The sequence below is a fragment of the Daktulosphaira vitifoliae genome, unplaced genomic scaffold (assembly GCF_025091365.1).
Source record: "Daktulosphaira vitifoliae isolate Bord-2020 unplaced genomic scaffold, ASM2509136v1 Scaffold_2, whole genome shotgun sequence".
Classification (NCBI taxonomy): Eukaryota; Metazoa; Arthropoda; class Insecta; order Hemiptera; family Phylloxeridae; genus Daktulosphaira; species Daktulosphaira vitifoliae.
The window spans coordinates 5,918,031-5,938,241 of record NW_026099573.1 but is presented as its reverse complement, the minus strand read 5'-3'; the positions used below and the strand labels follow the sequence as shown (position 1 = coordinate 5,938,241).

Here is a 20,211-nt window from a genome sequence, read left to right as displayed (position 1 = left end):
AAAAAAAAATAAAAAAATAAAAAAAAAAACACATCATAGTAAAATTAATACCTTCTCAGCTTCGCATCGAAGCTAAAAAAAGGGAATGTGCGACTGCATTATTTAGGAAAATTTAATTATGTTATTATTGAATTATACGNAAAAAGGGAATGTGCGACTGCATTATTTAGGAAAATTTAATTATGTTATTATTGAATTATACGGTTCAAAATTAGTTTTTATTCACCACGAAATTAATACTATCTAGACAATAACACCGCATTACCAATTGCCGAGCAGTTACACTTAATTATATGATGTTCACAATAACTAATTTAATTTACTAATGTGTTAAATAGTACTATTAATGATAGGTCAATTTTTTACGTCACACATGTCTTTGGACCAAGACTTGACCCATCAATCGACTATTTCACTGTATGCTAAATTCTACAGCTCGCTTATGTAATTACTGTCACCTTCAGCTTATTCCTTTTTCAATCAAACTTAATATCATAATAATGATCACCATATGATGGGTATGGTTACACATCACCTCCTCTTCTTTGTAGAGATAAACCGCTGATCTACTGTTTTAATACATACGTTAGCAAAAAAGGACGCTCTCTATGGTCAAAAGTATACACTTCATAGTTGGGATTCATTGGGTTAATATGTCGCCGCTCAATTACACCTTATACATTTCAATATTTTCATATATTTCTAAAATTATGCAATTTTTCAAAATCCCTCCATTTTCTGTAATATATCAAGGTATACTATACATATACCAAGGTATACTATACATATACCAAGGTATACTATACATATACCATGGTATCTATACATGTACCGAATCGCTATCTAGGAAAGAGCAATTTTGACATTTCAACATATCCTTCCGGCCATTTACACCACCCGCCTACCTAGAGAGAGAAAACGGCCGGGAATGTTTTAGGGATCCTAGCTCATATATTACACATCTACTCGCAGTATTCATGTGCTCAGACGCGTTATAAGCCAAATATTTTGTTAAATGTAAAATTTTTGTTTATTAGAATGTAAAATATGTCAAAAATTTTTAAGTAAGGATGTAACTAATGTGAAATGTTGCGTAAGTCAGTTTCATCAGAACTGTTTAGATGAATGGTTTACAAAAAAAGGATATGAATGTCCTAATTGTAATAAACATTTCAAAACAGGTGAATACTAGATTATTTTATTAAAATTTAACACTTCAGGTTTACGGTGCTGTTTCTTTTTCAGCAAATATTTGATATGCGTATTACTCTATCGTCTTAAAAATTTTACGTACTTTTCTCCATACCCCTTAATTATCGTCGTTTTATCCATTCATCTTTGTTATGAACGCATTCAGCTACGCACGACAATTCATGAAACGTCATCTGAATCTCTCTATCCATCGCGCCAATCGGCTCCAGTTCCGAAAATCCACAGGACTAAAATAATAAGTTTTTGGTTGACGTTTCTAATAATTGTTCGTTTAAATATGGATTTAGCAATAAGTAAAAACAATGAACCAAAATCTGTAACATCTATGAACTAACTTAACAGTCTATTTATAATTGTCAGTTGTTTAGATTGCTAATCGCTCAACAACCATTGCCAGTGATAACAAATTTTTAAAAGTAAACGTAATAGCTCACAAAGAAGTCGACATTTCCGATATCTTATGGATTTAATTTAATATTAAATAAATTCTCGTGATCTCGACATGATTACACAACATATTTTTGGGTGTTTTGTGTAATAGTCCAAATTCACAATGTAAATAACTTATTTAAGTTCGTTAATCAGTGCTGTAATTTTCTAGTAAAACTCGGAGAATTTCAAAATAAAATATAGTCATAGCAAATTAAAATCCTCTCTTTTATACTCTTTTATAGTTAGCTCTCCAATTACACTAGTTTACAACAAAATTGACCTATGATTTATGATAGTCATTTTTTATGTAAAATAGTCCACTGAGTCTGAAAATGAAGTCCAAAATACAAAAAGTAGAACAGTTTTTGAGTTATTGCGAAATTAGCGTTTTTCGTGTGCCACGAAAAAATTGTTTTCATTATATTCTAAATATCTTTAATTGCATTCAACCGATTTTCATTTTTTTTACATAAAATTATTAATTTATGCGCGATTGAAAAATAAAACAAATTTTCTTATCAGAGTTTTTTAATTCGATGCTTTAATTGTGTAAAATATAGAAAAATTACTCACAATATTACTTTACAAAACAAAATTTTGATTTTTTAAATAACTTAAGGTTGTTTCCTTCAAAAAAGAAATTTTGAATTACGAAAAAAAAAACTTTGCCTTGGCCTCACTACTCATCACTAATTGGTAGCACTGATAATTTTGTCTTTTGAAATAAAACGGATAAATTAATTTTGGTCATAGAAGTGTTCTATATTCTATTAATATATTCATTTTTTCTAAGATACTTTAATAATCCATATAACTATTTTACGTTTATTCTTAATAAAGATAAAAATGAGTTCGAATAAACGCCAATATAAGTGTAAGAATAACACCAATAAATTTTGTTATGCGTGTGGCGAATATATTTTTGTTACACCGCCGAATTTTACTAGTACATTGCAATCTGCGTATCGTTTTTACTTTAATATTTCTCCAGAGAACTTAAGTGAATTGTGGACGCCAAATGTCTTATGTAACACGTGCAGAAGTGGATTAACAATGTGGATGATAGGTGCAAAGTAAAAAAATATATATTTTTTTGAATTTTTTTACATTATTTATGTATAAAATAACTAAAATCTTAAAAATTTTAATTCGCTTTAAACGATACTTATCTTTTGATTTACCAACAATTTGGCGATAGCCAATGTGTCAGGAAGTTGATTGCTACTTCTGCTTGACTAAAATAAAGCAACATGGACGTCATAAAACAGTTAAATATGCTCATGTAAACACCACGTCAAAACCAGTTCCACATTCACTCTCAGTTGAATATTCTATTTGCCCCAAAATGAAAAAAGAAAATAGTGAATCGCCCGAATCAAGTAATCATGCCGACTATAAGACTGACATTAGTTTTAAACTTGAAAAAAATCCAAAGCTTTTTACCCAAACTGAACTTAATGATTTAATAAGAGATTTGAAACTCTCAAAAGAAAAACACTTTTTCGCGGAAACACGAAAAACGCTAACTTTGCAATAACTCAAAAACTATTCTACTTATTGTATTTTGGACTTCATTTTCGGACTCAGTGGACTATTATACAGAAAAAATGACTATCATTAGTCATAGGTCAGAATATTTTTTTTTATTTATAAATAGTGTTACTTTGCAATAATCGGACACTTAACATTTGTTAAGGGCATCCAATGGCAGGACTCCAACTAACTTAAGTATTTTAGTAGATTAAAAAGCTATTATAACATAATTTATTTTATAATTAATGTAGATCTCTCTCCAAGATCTTTTTAGGCGACGTCGAGGATTATCAGATATTTTTTAAGAAGATATGGTTCTAATAAAAGAATTTGGATGATTTTGGAGTGTGTTGTGACATTTTTTGTATCTGATGATAGGACTTTGTTTTAAGGTAAAGAGTTGAAGGTCATTATGGATTGTTTCACTTAATATGTAAGGAAGGGCGTTGGGTATACAGCGAAGACACTTTGAAAGGAGAAATAAATTTAGTTAATGTTCGACTATTTTTCTGCACTCTATAGTTTAATACTATACGACCACATTGGTTTAATAAGAATTTTATATATTATGACTTTGGTATAGGCATTTCCATTAAATAGTATCTATAGTGTTCTAAGACGCTGAGTTATGGTATTATTTTGAAATGGATATGATTTAGAGACGGTAAGGTAGCTCTTTGTGTAAAATATTTTTTGTGACTTTCCATAATGAATCATTTTTAACCGAAAGTAAAGATGTAAATTTTTCAAGGGATTCTTTACGAATTTTGAAAAACATTTTAGCTTTGGCTATACTTTTAAGGACAATCAGGTGACGGGCTTACAAATAAAGCGGTGCAGAATTCGATTGGATGTTTTTTTTTAATATAGAAGTAGAGTTCCAGGCAAAGAACTGTACTAAATATGTTAATCTTTTAATTGCGTTTTGGACATCATCGCGGTTTTTAAGTATAATATTCAAAGTTAAATTAGTATAAATAATATTTCTAAATGTTTCTCAGTTTGTATTTTTATTAGTGCGTTTCTTTTATAAATACCAAATCGACATTAAATTTATTTACTGCAGATAACATTTAATTTTTGTGGCTGTGTAAGCCATTAGTATTCCATGATAGGATGAAAAAGGATTTTGAGTTTAGTATATTATAAACATTATTTTTTGTTTAAAAGTCGTTAATTACAGTAGTCAGAAGGGAGAGGAGTGGATTCAATAAACATTTAAACTCATTTAGGAAATCAGAAAATAATTTATCTGGAGAATGGAAATAAATATTAGAGTTGGCAGTTATTTTTGCTCCGTGTTGTTAGTAGAAAGCCCATGCGTCGGTTGAGGAATAGGTTAACAATTTAGGTTTAACTTTGACACCCGAATACGTTGCAGATCCTTGTAAATCCGATAGCCTTTATAATTTACTGGCTAATTATTTTGGCCCAAGGTACATTTAGCTAATGTGTACTTTGATTTTTGCATTCTAAAGATGCGTTGTTTTCGCTTTGGCATACAAGTGAGGGCTATATAGTAATACAAAAATAAACGTATGAGTTGGGGATTTGGGGATTTGGTCAATTCAGGAGCAACGAGGTTCTATCGGGGTTGAAGAGTGCGAAGGTTTAGAACTATAAAGACAAGTAAATATAAAAATAAATTATTAAAGTTCCTCTTTGTCTAGGAATAAAATACTAATTAATTGGTAAGCACCTTTAATAGGACACTGAGGCAACGAGGCGGTAATCCGACCCACGAATACCCAGACGAAGTGTCTATTAATACAGTCAGATACACATTAGGTTTTGACACTCTTTTCGGGCACGGGGCGGTAATCCGACCCTCGAGACCTGTAAAGTGTATATGTATAAAGTGCGAACAAATTAGTAAATTTAACACATATACGAGGTGTGATCAAAAAATACCCGGACTGTGTTAATAATATTTATATCAATTAAGATAACGAAATCCCGATAATTTAATTCGATAAAGTAACTTCTAACGAGAATTTGAGCATTGGTTTGAAATCGATAACAATATTTATTTTTATTTTATGGCATTTTTACGAAAACATATTTCAGTCATGCGTCGATTTTTGAAATGGAAACAATAGAAGAACAACGTGTGTGTGTAAAATTTTGTTTTAAATTAGGGAAAAGTTCTAGTAAAACTTTTAAACTTTTGAAGCAAGCTTTTGGAGATGATGTTCTGTCTCGGACATATACATATTTTTCGTTGATAAATATATGATGCGTAATGCAAAGTATTAGTAATATTACTACAGCTATGAACTATCGCCCTCTACTGTTATTCTAAATTCAAAAAGGTAATCATTTGAATCAAGTCGATAATGATTTTGTACGAGATTCGAACAGAAGAAGATTTGTCCGACAGGCCTTCCGCGTTGGGTACCAGTATGGAATTTGCTGAAACACAGTTCATTAATATCATTGTTGTATTAGGCACATACTGTGTAAACATACAACTGGTTTATCGATTCTGTGTCAAATCCACTTTCTAAAATCAAAGGTATAAAACCATTCAATATTTTCCATTATTTGCGCTTACGCACTAACGGAAAACGGCGATGAGGGTATATATTCGAGGGTATATAAGTGACTGGTAAAAAAAGTTTATTTTTATATTTAATATATAATATTTAAATTGAATAATTTAAGCTATTTTTTTTTTTTAGGTGTTCAATTATACAGTAAGATTTTATTTAATTTTTTTTAGTTTTATGATAGATATTACTTAAAATTATTAGTAACCTGTAACTACTAGTTAAAGATAATAGTATTTATCATCAGTAAATTTTATCTTCTACCATCCTTCATTTTTAGCCTTCTTTCTGACCGATAACCCGTCTCATAGTATCAATGGTTAAGAAATCTCATACTTTGAGGGAGGCCACTATGGATTTTAATGAACATAAAAAAATTTAAAAAAAGAGATATTTCTTAATGTTCAATTAAGTTTAACAGTTAGTTTACTTTATATAAACAATGCTTTTTAATAGAGTTTTAGATAAATTAAAATAGATGATTTTAAGGTAACTTTAACTTAGTTTTTCTCCATTGGGACAAAAAAATAATTCAGAAAATTTTCACACAATACACATTCTATAGTAAATTTTGGTATTTTATCGAAACCAAGATAAGTTTAGCTTTGAAAAATCCTTTTTTTTTAATTTATTATATTATAAATTATTGTAAAAGAGAAAATACCAAATGAATGGAGAAATAGTATTGTGGTGCCGATATTTAAAGGTAAAGGAGACATACAGGAGTGTAGAAATTATAGAGGCATAAAGCTTATGAGTCACAGTATGAAAATTTGGGAAAAGATAATAGATAAGATAATAAGAAATGAGACATCGGTATCTAAAAACCAGTTTGGATTTATACCTGGTAAGTCAACAATAGAGCCAGTATTTTGTGAAAGGCAACTAATAGAAAAATTTAGGGAAAAAAATAAAAAGCTTTGTATGGTATTTATAGATTTGAAGAAAGCGTATGATAGAGTACCGACAGAGGTTCTAAAGTGGGCATTAATGAGAAAAGTAGTCCCGAAAAGGTACATTAATACAATAGATGATATGTATGATGGCACTTATACTAGAGTAAAAAGTGTGAGAGGAGTATCAGAAAGTTTTTGGGTAAGACTATGTTATTAGAAGAAAAGAATCGGAAGCCGTATGAACAAGGATAAGGGTATTTATTAGGATTACAATTCACTAGCATTTCGCCAATATTACTACTGAACGTGTGTACGAAGTGTATTTGCTTTAAATGTAAAAAGAAATCAATTTTCTGAAAAGATAGATATCCTTTAGGTTTATGAGCCTATTCTCTATATATGAGGTATATTCACGCATTCTCCTATTTGCGCTGTTATTTGTAGTAAGTCACACTAGTAAAATACCACTAGTAAAATAGAAGTGTTGGTGTGGTAAATAACATTTGTTATAATTTTCTTGGCTGACACTCCAGGGCTATCGAAGGTATTAAAGAGCTGTTGTTATAGAGGATAGAATTGAAGATAGCAAAGTATGATGTGCAGAAGAAGTGCAAAATATAAATACTGAGCGTACCAGGAAAAAAATATACCCAAGTAAGAGATACCAGACACAAGTACTTGGGTTCAGAAAGACATAGGTGTCAAGGAGAAAATACACAAACTCTTGACGTCAGATGAGAAAATCGAACAGCGACAACCCAATATTAAGACTGTGATTTGACACATATGAATCTTGATATACTGGAGTCCATTGACCACGATGACCAGGTCTATTCGGTTTAGTGTTTATAAGGTTGCGTAGTTGCATTTTTTTATTTTAATAGTCAATTACTCAGTTGCAAGCATCGGTAGTGCTGTCTTAATATATCGTTGAATTAGGACTTTTAAATAAAAATTAAAAGAGATACTTGTCTTAATTTAAATTTTACGATTAAAAATTTAATTTTGATTCATGCACTATTCATAAAAAAAAAATCACATATTTTGTTAAGTGTAAAATTTTTGTTTATTAGAATGTAAAATGTGTCAAAAATTTTTAAGTAAGGATGTAACTAATGTGAAATGTTGCGAAAGTCAGTTTCATCAGAATTGTTTAGATGAATGGTTTACAAAAAAAGGATATGAATGTCCTAATTGTAATAAACATTTCAAAACAGGTGAATACTAGATTATTTTATTAAAATTTAACACTACAGGTTTACGGTGCTGTTTCTTTTTCAGCAAATATTTGATATGCGTATTACTCTATCGTCTTAAAAATTTTACGTACTTTTCTCCATACCCCTTAATTATCGTCGTTTTAACCATTCATCTTTGTTATGAACGCATTCAGCTATTTTATACTTATTAATTATTATTAAATACACTAAATTTAAACAATCCCTTCCTAGTTCTTAATGCCATATATTTGCATATGCTTTATTCAAGTGAGCATTGCCAATAAACCTATTTTAAATCAAACTTATATTTCTAATCATATTTAGATTAAGCATGAAATACGCATCTGATACAGAAACTTATATGATTTGCCTGTTGTCGATATACAGGTGGGATGAGCCATCTTTTTTCTTAGTTAGGCAACTGATGCCGACCAGGGCTAGGTGCTAGTTTCCATAACTAACTGGGATTCCAAATCGTCTACCATTTCATTTATCGCATCATGCTCGTGAAGAGTGTACAGGTATGATTTTAACGCGATGGGTGTTAGATCTTATAGAACGATATCATGTTTGATAAGTTTTGTGCGTCCATCGTAATATTTATTGACTATATTGGTCCCCTTCCAAAATTTTAGTAGTTACTAATCGATTATCAAAATTTTGCGTAGCTAAACCATTTACAATTGCCAATGTGCGTAGTACCAAAAAATTTCTTTTAGACTTATTTTTTAAGATTTGGTCCAGTTAAGATAATTAGGTTAGATAATGGAACCCATTTTACGTCGAAAACAGTTTTAAACCTAATGGAAGCTTTTGGGGTAGACAAAAAATTCGGAATTCCATACAAGTCTACTTCACAAGGTCAGGTGGAGAGGCAAAATCAAACGGTAATAGACATGATTTCGCATTACGCTCAGGATAATAATAAGCAAGCAAACTATTTACCGTACGTTGTATACGTTTATAATACTTCAACACATTCGATGTTCCTAAGAGCATGTCTGATATCGCACTAATTCCCCTTTCCGGTGGGAACGTGGTCGATGAAATTAATAAAATCATATTAGAAAAATATTACCCCAATTATTATAGAAACAATGCGAACAGACTAAACAATAACTTTTATCTTCGAATAACTTTCAATGATTTAAAGCGAGAGACAAAGTTCCGGTAAAGGGTAATAAATTTTCAAATAGTTATGAAGGCCTTGATGTTATTTTAAAGAAAATAAGTCCATATAGTTATTTTAAAAATCTACCCAAAAATAATATTTTGGTCGATTCGCCTGTTCATATAGACAAATTAAAACTATGTATTTCTAAAATATAAATTCCCGTAGAAACCCATGCGGGGCCTAGCACTAAAATATTAAATATGCATAGTAAAATGAGGAAGGTATGAAGAAAATTTAACATGTTGGCCATGACATAGGCATAACCATAAACTATGGCATATGTACTATAATCGGAATAAAACAATATAAGGCGGTATGGTTTAGGAGCTCGGATAAGCCACTTCTCATAATCTGGCAAAAACAGGTTCAAATAAACAAGAAAGTCTCTTAAATTTTTTTGCCATTTCGATAACCCTTTCGATGAGTAGGGAGTACGTATTCGAAATAATATGTCTAAAAAGCATATATAGTTTTTCTAAGGATGCTTATTAATGTGGTTCTTAAAATTAATGTAGTAAAATTTAAAAATTATACAATCTCAATTAGTTCCAATACTTATAAAAATGAGGTACGCAATGTTTCAGGTAAATCAGAAAAGATTAACCCGTGCCACAAAAGGCCTAAAGTTTGAAAACTCAAAAATTTTGGATAACCGTACATTTTTCATTGTTTTTTTAGTTCAGCGTGTGAAATAATGTATTCACAACAAAATTGTAAGAACAAAAATTGTTTAATATAATTTTTTACACAATTTATATTCTGAATAACCTTTTGATTTACTTATTATTTATGTATAAAAAGTCAATATACAAATAATTTTGTTGTTAAAAACTCACAAAATAAAGTGAATGTTAGTTGTAGTTTTTCAACTCGTAATTTTCGTAATTTATCACAACAGCAATGTATAATCTTGAATAAACTTTTATCAAACCATCAAGTTATTAACCATCAATTTATTACAAGAATGACTAAAAAGACGACAAAGTCTTTATCAAAACCCATTACTAATATTTGTCCTAATTATAGATTTTTCAGGTTATTGTTTTCATTAGTTCTACTGCGCCCGTATGATCATTTTTAGATTGTATACATTTTAGTGTTTACAATAATTTTGATATTTTAACATTTTAGCTTCGATGCGAAGCGGAGAAGGTATTAATTTTACTATGATGTGTTTTTTTTTTTTATGTCTGTTGCCACTTTTTCTCAGCTCTCACTGGACCGATTTCTTTCAAAAATACGTCAAAAGATCACAAATCGTATCTAGTTGAAGACATTACCCTTAAAAATTGAAAAAAATTCCCTCGTTCCCCGCAAATGGGGGAAATATCCAAAAAAATTACAAATTTAAAAATCGCTAATTTTCGAAATTTTTTCACTTTTTTTTCTTAAAACATCCATAACTTTTTGAAAAATTAACAAATCAACATAATTTTTTTTTATACTAAAACCTTAAATATCTACCTTTCATTTTATATTATTTTTTTGAAAATCTATCACTTAACCTACTCATTGGGGAGGATTTAAAATGGCAACTTTTTTACAAAAATTAACTTTTTCAACTTAATTTTTGAAAATGTTCCGGAAATACTGCGTCCTTTAAACATATATCAAATTAAAGTTTTTTTTATGTACTATTAAATGAAAAAAAAAAATTTGTCCCGACACTTTTTCTTCTACATTTAAACGGCTGCCGTAGTTAAAAAAACACTATTTTTGTGTTAAAATTTTCGATTTTCGATTTTAAATTTTCAACTTAAAAATGCTATAACTTTTTGAAAAATGTATATGTCAGCACAAATTTTTTTTTTTCTAAATACATTATAAGTACATCTTTCATTTGACATACTTTTCATTAAAATTGGACAATTTTCTCTTATATAGGAGGCGTTCAAAACTTAAAATATTGTAAAAAACATAGATCTTTTTCAACTGAACTTTGAATTTCGATATTTTAACATTTTTTTTAATACATATTAAAATGGCTTCACAGAAAACTTTACGAAAAGATACATTTATATTTTTGATTGGTTTCTCGTCAAACCAAATTATTGGTAGTTAATTACCGTCAATAAGACAAGTACTATCGGTTTTTTTTTTTATATTCGTCATGTTAACCTGAGCATACTTGAAAACTCTAAACTGACAATAAAAGAGGTAAATATTTTTTGGCAAAAAGCGCGTATACCTATCAGTGCTGAACAGTATTGCATAAAAAAACTTCAAAAATATTACGATGAATGGAGAAATTTACAAAAACTGCAATACAGAAAATCTGACACTCAAGCAAAAAAAAATGAAGAATTTAGTTCAAAACTAAATGATTTGTTTGACATTGCTCAAGTTGATGCCCTTAATTAATGTCATTACAAGAAGATACAGATTTTTTATTAATGCAAACACAAAAAGGATGTCCTAGTATTATGTAAGGAGTTGATTTGAATATTGCACAAAAAGAAAAAATAGCCAATAAAAGGTTAAAGATGTCCGAAAAAAGACGTAAAAGAAGTTATGACGAGATACAGTCATTGAGTAAGTTTAATGTTAATTTAGAATCATTATTTAATAATTAAGTATGTATTTTAGATGCGCAAGTAGAAATATGCTCATCATTAGAGTCTGACGTTGCTGAAGATAATTTTAACAAGCCTGGACTGTCTAAAATGTACGTTAAACAATCAACTAGAGGAAGAATTGATTTTATTACGCCAAAACTTGCAGCTGCACTCGATAAATGCAAAATTAGTGATAGAGATGCAGTTCATAGATTAATTTCAACAGCAGAGGCATTAGGTGAGGACGTTGAAAAATTAATTATAAATAGATCTTCAATTCAAAACTCACACATACGTTTCCGTAAAGAACGCGCTGAAAAAATCCGTAACAATTATTTGGTAACTATTAAAGATTCCGTTGTCATTCATTGGGATGGTAAACTTTTACCTTCATTAACAGGACAAAAAAGTGTTGATTGACTTCCCATTATAGCTTTATGTAATGGTGAGAGTCAATTACTAGAAGTTCCAGCAATTGATACGGGAACAGGGGTTGATCAGACTGATGCTATTTTTCATATACTTATTGATTGGTGTATTACAGAAAATGTGCAGGCTTTTTGCTGTGATACTACGGCTTCAAATATGAGTATATTTAAAAGTACTTGCGTGTTATTAGAAAATTACTTGGAACGTAATATTTTGTACTTACCATGTCGACACCATATCTACGAGCTAATATTAAAATGTGTTTTTGTAGTTAAATTACGTCTAACATCTGGTCCTGATGTACCAATATTTAAACGGTTTCAACAAAATTGGAGAAATATAGATACTAGCAAATTTGAGCCAGGTATAATGAACGACATTGTAAATAAAACATTAAATGATGTATGTACTGATGTAAATAACTATTTCGCAAATAACTATTTGCTTATCAAACAACCCAGAGAGTTTTTAGAACTAATAATTATTTTTCTTGGTGGAGTTTCCTTTAGAGTTCCGGGAGCTATCCATCATGCTAGATGGATGGCAAAAGCTTTATATTGCTTAAAAATATTTATATTCCGAAACCAATTTAATTTAACCCAAAAAGAAGAAATGTCAATAGCTAGTATTAGTATATTTATTATTAGATTATACGTAAGAGCTTGGTTTAATGCACCACTTGCTTCTAATGCACCATACCAAAATTTTAATTTTTTAAAAGATTTGGTAAATTATCGGTCAATAGATAAAAATATACCTGAAGTTACAGTTAAAAAAATGTATGGTCATTTATGGTATCTATCGCCAGAGAATACGGTATTATCACTTATTGATACTAATATTCCATTTGATACAAAGAGAAAAATTATAGCTGCTCTAAAAATCCATACAGATGATGATGTACCAAAAAAATATTTATTGAATACAAAAGAAGCTACTGGAATATTAAATAAAAATCTTGAAGATTTTATTTGTGAAAAATCAATGCAATTTTTCAAACGTTTTAATATAGATACTAGTTTTCTGATCATTGACCCATCATTATGGAGCACTGATGAAAATTTCAAGATATCAATAGACCATATTAATAGCATTAATGTAGTAAATGACTTTTTTACATAAATAATAAGTAAATCAAAATATTTTTTAGAATATCATTTGTGTAAAATATTATTTTAAACAACTTTTGTCCTTACAATTTTGTTGTGAATACATTATTTCACACGCTGAACTAAAAAAAACAATGAAAAATGTACGGTTATCCAAAATTTTTGAGTTTTCAAACTTTAGGCCTTTTGTGGCACGGGTTAATCTTTTCTGATTTACCTGAAACATTGCGTACCTCATTTTTATAAGTATTGGAACTAATTTTGATTGTATAATTTTAGAAAAGTTAAGTTTTTTAAATGTTCCCTATTCACTAAAACCACCCTAATGCTTATAAATTAATTATTTTTGTAGATATTGCAAACTATGAATATAAATTTACACAGGTCCATTTGATTAATTACCAATTAGGCAAAATATGCAATGATCAAAATAATTCGAAAAGTATTTCAAAAACATGTCAAAGCTATGACGACATAATACTACCCGGCTATAATTAAGCCAAATGTAATTCCCATAGACGCTGGGCTGCATGAATTAAGTCAATACTCCGAAAAACTAGACGACGTTATTACAAATATCGAGGCCACTGAGAAAACCATATAATTCGTAAACGCCATTAAAAATAATCAAATTTTAACTTTAATTGTATTATTTATCGAGGGATATATACTATTATACCTACTATCAATATACATTCGAAATAAATGTACACGACCTTCCCCAACTCCATTACCCGTTGCCCAATTTTTTGGGGAGAAACGTAATAAATAATATTTTCATCCACGACTACCGTTTAAATAAAATTCAATATTAACTAAACTAACTTAAAGACTAACATTAAACGTTATAACTATTTTTCTTTTTTTTTTTGTTTTCCGAATTATTTTTCTTTAACAAAATTTATATATATGTATGTATATCAGAATGATCCGTTACTTCGACGACATGCTTTCACTGAGAAACTGCTCTATAGAAAATTTTTTGGTCTTCCATACTGGCGCGTTCGTCCAATACGCCAGCAACGATTTTGACAATCCCAAGAGGATGATGCGTGGAGTGACGACAATCTTCAATAAATATTTTGGCAAACCAGACAAATCAAACAGAGTGTCCCGCTATTTGTGTAGCCAGGAGTTCTATAGTAAATTAATAATCTCGATTTTATTATTGATTGACGAATGATCTGGTTGTTCGCGCTGCGCGTTGCGTTGTATGTTGATGTGGTGGTTGAAATTGTGACTGTGAGCCAAAAAAGCAGAATTATTTTTCTGTGGCTGTTTTCCGAAATTGTCAACTTATTAGGGCAACTACTGTGCCAGTGATCGTCTCCGCAATATCGACAGAGTTGGAGGGGGCGCACCCACCCATTGTCGAACGGCCTGTGGGGGTTGGAGAAGTGCAAGAAACGATAAATACGGAATTAAATTGACTTTTAGCTTACCTGTACATGTGGGCCTATCGAGATCGTTGGCGATTACGTGTAGGTCGTCCAATGTACGCGAGCACAGTGCTGGACAGTACTCTTTCTGTTTGGACATGCACGCTTCAACACGTGTATTAAGAGATAAGTCACGTAAACGTTGCTGTAACACGCTTATCTGCTCCTTTGCGTGGGATATTAAGCGAATCGTATACAAGTCGTCCGTATACGCTGCATTTAAACTACCGTTGAAGCGCCCGGTTGCTTGGGACCACTCCTATAGAGACTCAGCTTCAGAGTTCTCCAACGCTAAGTTAACTGGTTTGTCCACGTATGTGGAAAGATCAACGGATCGGCACTGAGCAGGGACTTTGTTTACCTGGGAGTCGGTATAAATATTAATTAATATTTTCCGAGATTTTATCAGAAGAATATTTATCCAGCAGCCTTTCGTGTTCGGTTACAGTTCTAAATTTGCTGGAGCAGAACGCATTAAAAACACTGTTGTATTTTTTATGGCCAATGGCCAACAGTCTTTTAAATCGATATCGTGTTCGATAAGTTTTGTGCGTCCATCGGGTCTTTATTAACTGCAGTGTACTTTTTCACTATCTGTGTTAATAATTAGCGCGTATTTGAGTTTCTTACTATAACTAATTTTAACAGATCTATATTGTGAGGGGTGCGGGGAACTTGCTTTCCACCATGCTGTAGTACGTCGTTTTGAGCCTAGATGAATTGTACATGTAGTGTACAATTGTATGAATTGTACGTGTATCATTCTCTAGAAGTACTTCGCATTAAAAATTATCCAAGAACACGGCCGTAAAATTAATCGTCAGATCTGCAAATTTCACGTTAAAATTAGCAGTGGCGCTGTGGGTGTTGTATTACCATCTGCTTGTATAACCGCGTGTATGGATCCTTTGTGTAAAATTCCGTATTTATGGTCTTTGACGGGGTAATATATGACTTTTGCACTTGTAAGTTAAGTAATGCCGTTATAAAGCCGTTGTTAAATTCAAGTTTCAAGAACGATTGGGTCGCGCGCACATTGCTAGCTGTTATTTATTTATAATAATCTCCGCCATTCGCTGATGGATTCCCTAATGTGTTTTCATGAGTTCGTTCTTTAGTTCCGTTTGTATGCTGTTATTATCGAACGTCACGAGAAACTCCCTTGTAAATTGGTGCCTGGACATATTGTTCAAATTAATGGGCTCTCCCCAAGTAAATGCCGTGAATACCGGATTGGGTCAGGAGGTTTTCTAGCTGCTCTAGAAAATCTGTCGGGTACTCCTTATATTTTCCCGCAAACTCAGTGGACAGAAGTCATATAACGAGTGAATTATTATATGGTGCATTCACCTCATATATGTGTGATCGGATTGATGAGGACGAGGACAAATCACGTGTCGATTGTGCAAATGCGAAATTCCACGTTTGTTATGGGTGCGCGTATATATAAAATAATGACTCGTACGTGTCCCCTTGAAGTAGTGCAGGCGAAGATTGCATAGTCTGACAACTAACTGTTGTAAGTTACTTATTTGGCGTTCTTTGATTTCAGTTGTTGTTGTAGGGCTGCGTTATTTTGAATTTTATTATTCAGCCCGAAAGTTACGTAACTTCCGTTCAGACAAACGCGCATAATCAGTACGATTTGTTTCTATTGATTCTCGCGTCATCTATATGGTGGTTGGTGCAGATTCCGTCGTTCGTTTCGTCACGGCTTGCAATCGTTTTTGAGAGGAACCGGATTTCCTGTGTAATGCAGGACAGTGCTCTTTCTACTTCGAACATGCATGCAATAACGTGTGTTAAGAGATATATCACGTAAACTTAGACGTAATGCGCCATTTCGTGTGACATTGAGAGCACTATATACAGGTCGTCCATATACGCTGCGTTCAAACTACCGTTGGATTGGGGCTTTTGTTTTATTCTTCTTCTTCCTCCTCGCCTTAATCCCAACTATTTGGGGTCGGCCACTCTTATCCTAAACTTCCACTTGACACGATCTCTCACATCATCTACGCTCACATCAGCTGTCCTCATATCGCATTCAATAACTTCTCTCCATCTCTTTTTTGGTCTTCCTCTACCTTTTCTTACTTCAACATTCATTTCTACACTGTTCTCACGGCTTCCGATTCTTCGCTTCTCTTTATTTTAAACTCTTGTTTTATTAAAAATTAAAATTTGATTTAAAAATATTGAAGTATTTTATATATATTTATTATTTAAACTAAATAATTTTTCATATTTTTTTCAGGTGTTGACAGTAAGTTTCTAATTTTTTATTCACTTCATCTAAATTTTGTGGTAGATATGATTTAAATTTTATTAGTACGATGTGATTAAAAGTTAAAGATATTGGTATTTAGTATCAGTAAATTTTGTCTTCTATCATCTTTTATTTTTATCCTTCTTAAGAACCGATAACGTTAAAAAAATCTTTGTTTTATTTATAAGATAAAAATTAATAAAAAATTAAGTTTTACAGTTTTTTGAAATTTAAACTAGCTTAAATTTCTAATTTTATCATCCGACTAAAGTGACATAGAGTTTCCGAGTCGGTATCACTCATGCCTTTCATGCTTGGGGTACAAAGTTCCAACCACCCACCTGTGGCAAAGTATTTATTGCATTTTTTTCTTTATTATTTTTGAGTTAATAAAAAATTTCAATTAATTTCATTTTTTTCTCATATATACTCAAAAACTTCTATGAATAGAAAGGACCCTATCATTGTAGTCTCCACTCATGAAAAGTAATATCTTATTCATATTAAAATTATTTTACTATGTGGATTTTTTTGTGGCTGTCATTTATTTTTTCAGCTCTCGCTTGACCAATTTTTATGAACTAGTATCTAGTTAAGATAATACTCTCAAAAATTGAAAAAAGATCGACCTTCTCAGATAAAAATTTTATTAATCAGCTTTATCATATAGACAATTTTGATAACATTATACTAAATAAATAATTTCTAAAAACTATAATTTTTAGTTTCATGTGAATTTAACAATGGATTCTTACAATTATAATCAAATTTTATAATATGCTTAATTGAGTGGATCTATTTAACAACATTTTAAATGTTTTTTTCAGTTAAACTAAATTATTAAAATTAATTAAGTTCTGAACATTTTAATTATAGAATCTTTTTAAACACCAAAAGATACTTAGAAATGATTATTATGATTTCTATTTAAGTAATCTAATACAAAAAAATATTGAGATTATCTGATAAATTTAATGTAAATAGTAATTTTGACTTATAATATATAACATAAGCTTTATTTTAACATGTGTTTGAAGCTCAGAGTATTTCCGGAAAATTTTTAAATTTTAAGTTGATAAAAGTTAAATTTTTGTGCAGAATTTTTTGTTTTGAATCCCCCTCCCTATGAACAGGTAAAGAATCAGATTTTCAAAAATGTATATAAAATGAAAGGGAAATATCTAAGGTTTCAATATAAAACAAAAATATTTTGATTTGTTTATTTTTGAATAAGTTGATAATAAAAATTTTTTTGAAATTTACTGATTTTAAAAATCGTAATTTTTGGGATGATTTTAACCATTTACGGTGAACGATACCAAAATTTTCAACTTTTGAGGATAATGTCTTCAACTAGATACGATTCGTGATCTTATGACGTATTGTATTTTAAAATCGGTCCAATGAGAGCTGAGAATGAGTGGTAACAGACACAACAAAAAAAAACACATCTTATTAAATTCAAACAATTTAACCTCTTTGAAATACCAAGTAAAAATAACTCATGACTTATAATATTCTAATAATAGAGTAAATAAAGTAATTTTATAATTTGTGTAATATTTTCTTATTTTAGAATGTAAAATATGTTATACATATTTAAGTGCGGATGTGACTGAAGTAAAGTGTTGCAACACTAAGTTACACCAGGAATGTTTAGATAGACGTTTAAAATATTGTATTATGTGTCTTGAATGTAATAAAGATTTAATATCTGGTAAGTATTTAATTACTTTTTCAAATTTTGTTTATAAATTTCTATAATTACATTAGCTATAACACATTAAAAAACTTTTGGTTTTAATCTGATGCTCTTTTTATAACTTTGGACACGAATATTTTTTTATTCCTAGGCTAATTTAGGCATGTTGTTTCAAAATTAATTGATAGATATTTTTTTAAATATTTTAGGATAACAAAAATCTTTGTCCCTGCCCATTTCCTATAAAAACACATTAATATAATTAACTGTATAATGTATAATAACACTATTAATGATGACAGTTTATAGATGACCACATAGCAAAGCTAACCATTGACTTAATATTGAAATATTCCTATATACTCAAATTATTTTGTCTGCTTCATTAAGTAATATAATATAAACATAATGCAAAATAAGAAAAAAAACTGAAAATAAATGTTTATCAATAAAAATACTTAGTTGATACTTTAAGTATAATTCAAAAAAGGTACTTTAATCTGAGGGTGCTAAAATATCTCCGTACTAGTAACTAGCTTCAAATTGAGGTTTATTACAATTTTTTCAGGTGTTCAATATTTTTACAGACATTGCTATATAATTTATCTATAAAACAATTTATATATACAAACATATAGAAAATAGAACATTTTTATAAAAATAATTTTTCGTATTTTCTTAAAGATGACTTAATATTGCAATATCTATAAAAAAAATTAATACCTGACAAAATTGTAACTAGCTTATTACTGTAAGTACAAATATCATGGTGCTAGAAAGTGATTTAGCAAGAATATAGTATCCTCCACTGGATTTTTCCTGTAGTTGCGTCACTTAACTGATCATGAAGACTATTCATGAATATTATTAATTAGTCATATCCCGGCCATACTCTTCATCCTGCATAGGTATAAAAATCAAAATTACAACAAAAGTACTTGTCCAAAAGTTGTTATCGTTCCATTTTCTTAATTAGAATATTTCCTATTTTATAAGATAGTTAAATATGTATGGTATCATTTAAAAAAAAACCCAGCACAGGGGGGTCGCGGCACAGTGGTGACGTGGCATAGTTGGATCAAGTATAATGATATCTGACAGTGATTAAAATCACTATCAAAAAAAAACGCTTCGATGCAAATCTTTAGATAGTGTTTAATTTTAAAAAATTGGTGGATTATTCCAAAAGCTTCATAAACTGCTAGTTCCTTATTAATATCCTGATTAAGACAAAGTATGTAGAATAAAAAAGAGATTATTAGAAAATAGTATTTCCCATAAAAAAATTATATTGATCAATACACTTTTCAATAAGTTATAGCATTATAAAGTTAAAAATGTAAAAATTAAAATTAAGAATTTTCACACAATAATAGCATTCGGTAGCCATTTTGATGAAGACCAAATAAAGTACGAAATTTTTTTTTCCATAATAAAATATATTACATTAGCTTTAATTTAATATATATATAAAAGTGTCAGACTTTCCGGAACACTTTCAAAAGTTAAGTTGAAAAAGTTCTACTTTCTATATGCATTTTTATGTTTTGAATCCCCCCTGTATTAAGGGAAATGGTCCGATTTAAAAAAAAAGTATGTCGAATGAAAGATCTATATAAATACTACTTCTCATAAAAAAATTGTAATGATTCATACATTTTTCAAAAAGTTATAGCATAATAAAGTTAAAAA

General features: G+C 30.0%; 2 protein-coding genes across 2 annotated transcripts in view; both read left to right on the top strand.

Annotated features, from left to right (window-relative positions):
- Positions 1–1,043: 1,043 nt before the first annotated feature.
- Positions 1,044–20,211, top strand: part of LOC126898866 (four and a half LIM domains protein 5-like) — a 33,374-nt gene continuing 14,206 nt past the window's right edge. Inside the window, exons 1-5 of the mRNA XM_050673273.1 lie at positions 1,044–1,181; positions 5,859–5,873; positions 6,379–6,432; positions 7,696–7,839; positions 18,394–18,534. Coding sequence (XP_050529230.1) covers positions 7,704–7,839; positions 18,394–18,534 — 277 coding nt within the window. The 5' untranslated portion in view covers positions 1,044–1,181; positions 5,859–5,873; positions 6,379–6,432; positions 7,696–7,703. The remainder of the gene's footprint in view (positions 1,182–5,858; positions 5,874–6,378; positions 6,433–7,695; positions 7,840–18,393; positions 18,535–20,211) is intronic.
- On the top strand, positions 10,965–13,101 carry LOC126898861 (uncharacterized). Its single transcript, XM_050673267.1, has 2 exons — positions 10,965–11,548; positions 11,603–13,101. Exons 1-2 carry the CDS (start codon positions 11,500–11,502, stop codon positions 11,989–11,991), a joined length of 438 nt encoding a protein of 145 aa, XP_050529224.1. The 5' UTR covers positions 10,965–11,499; the 3' UTR covers positions 11,992–13,101.

Excerpts from the sequence above, each read along its gene's own strand:
- LOC126898861 (XM_050673267.1), top strand. The coding sequence starts at position 11,500 with ATGTCCGAAAAAAGACGTAAAAGAAGTTATGACGAGATACAGTCATTG. Across the intron at positions 11,549-11,602 it reads TGACGAGATACAGTCATTGA|ATGCGCAAGTAGAAATATGC; the intron begins GTAAGTTTAATG and ends TATGTATTTTAG.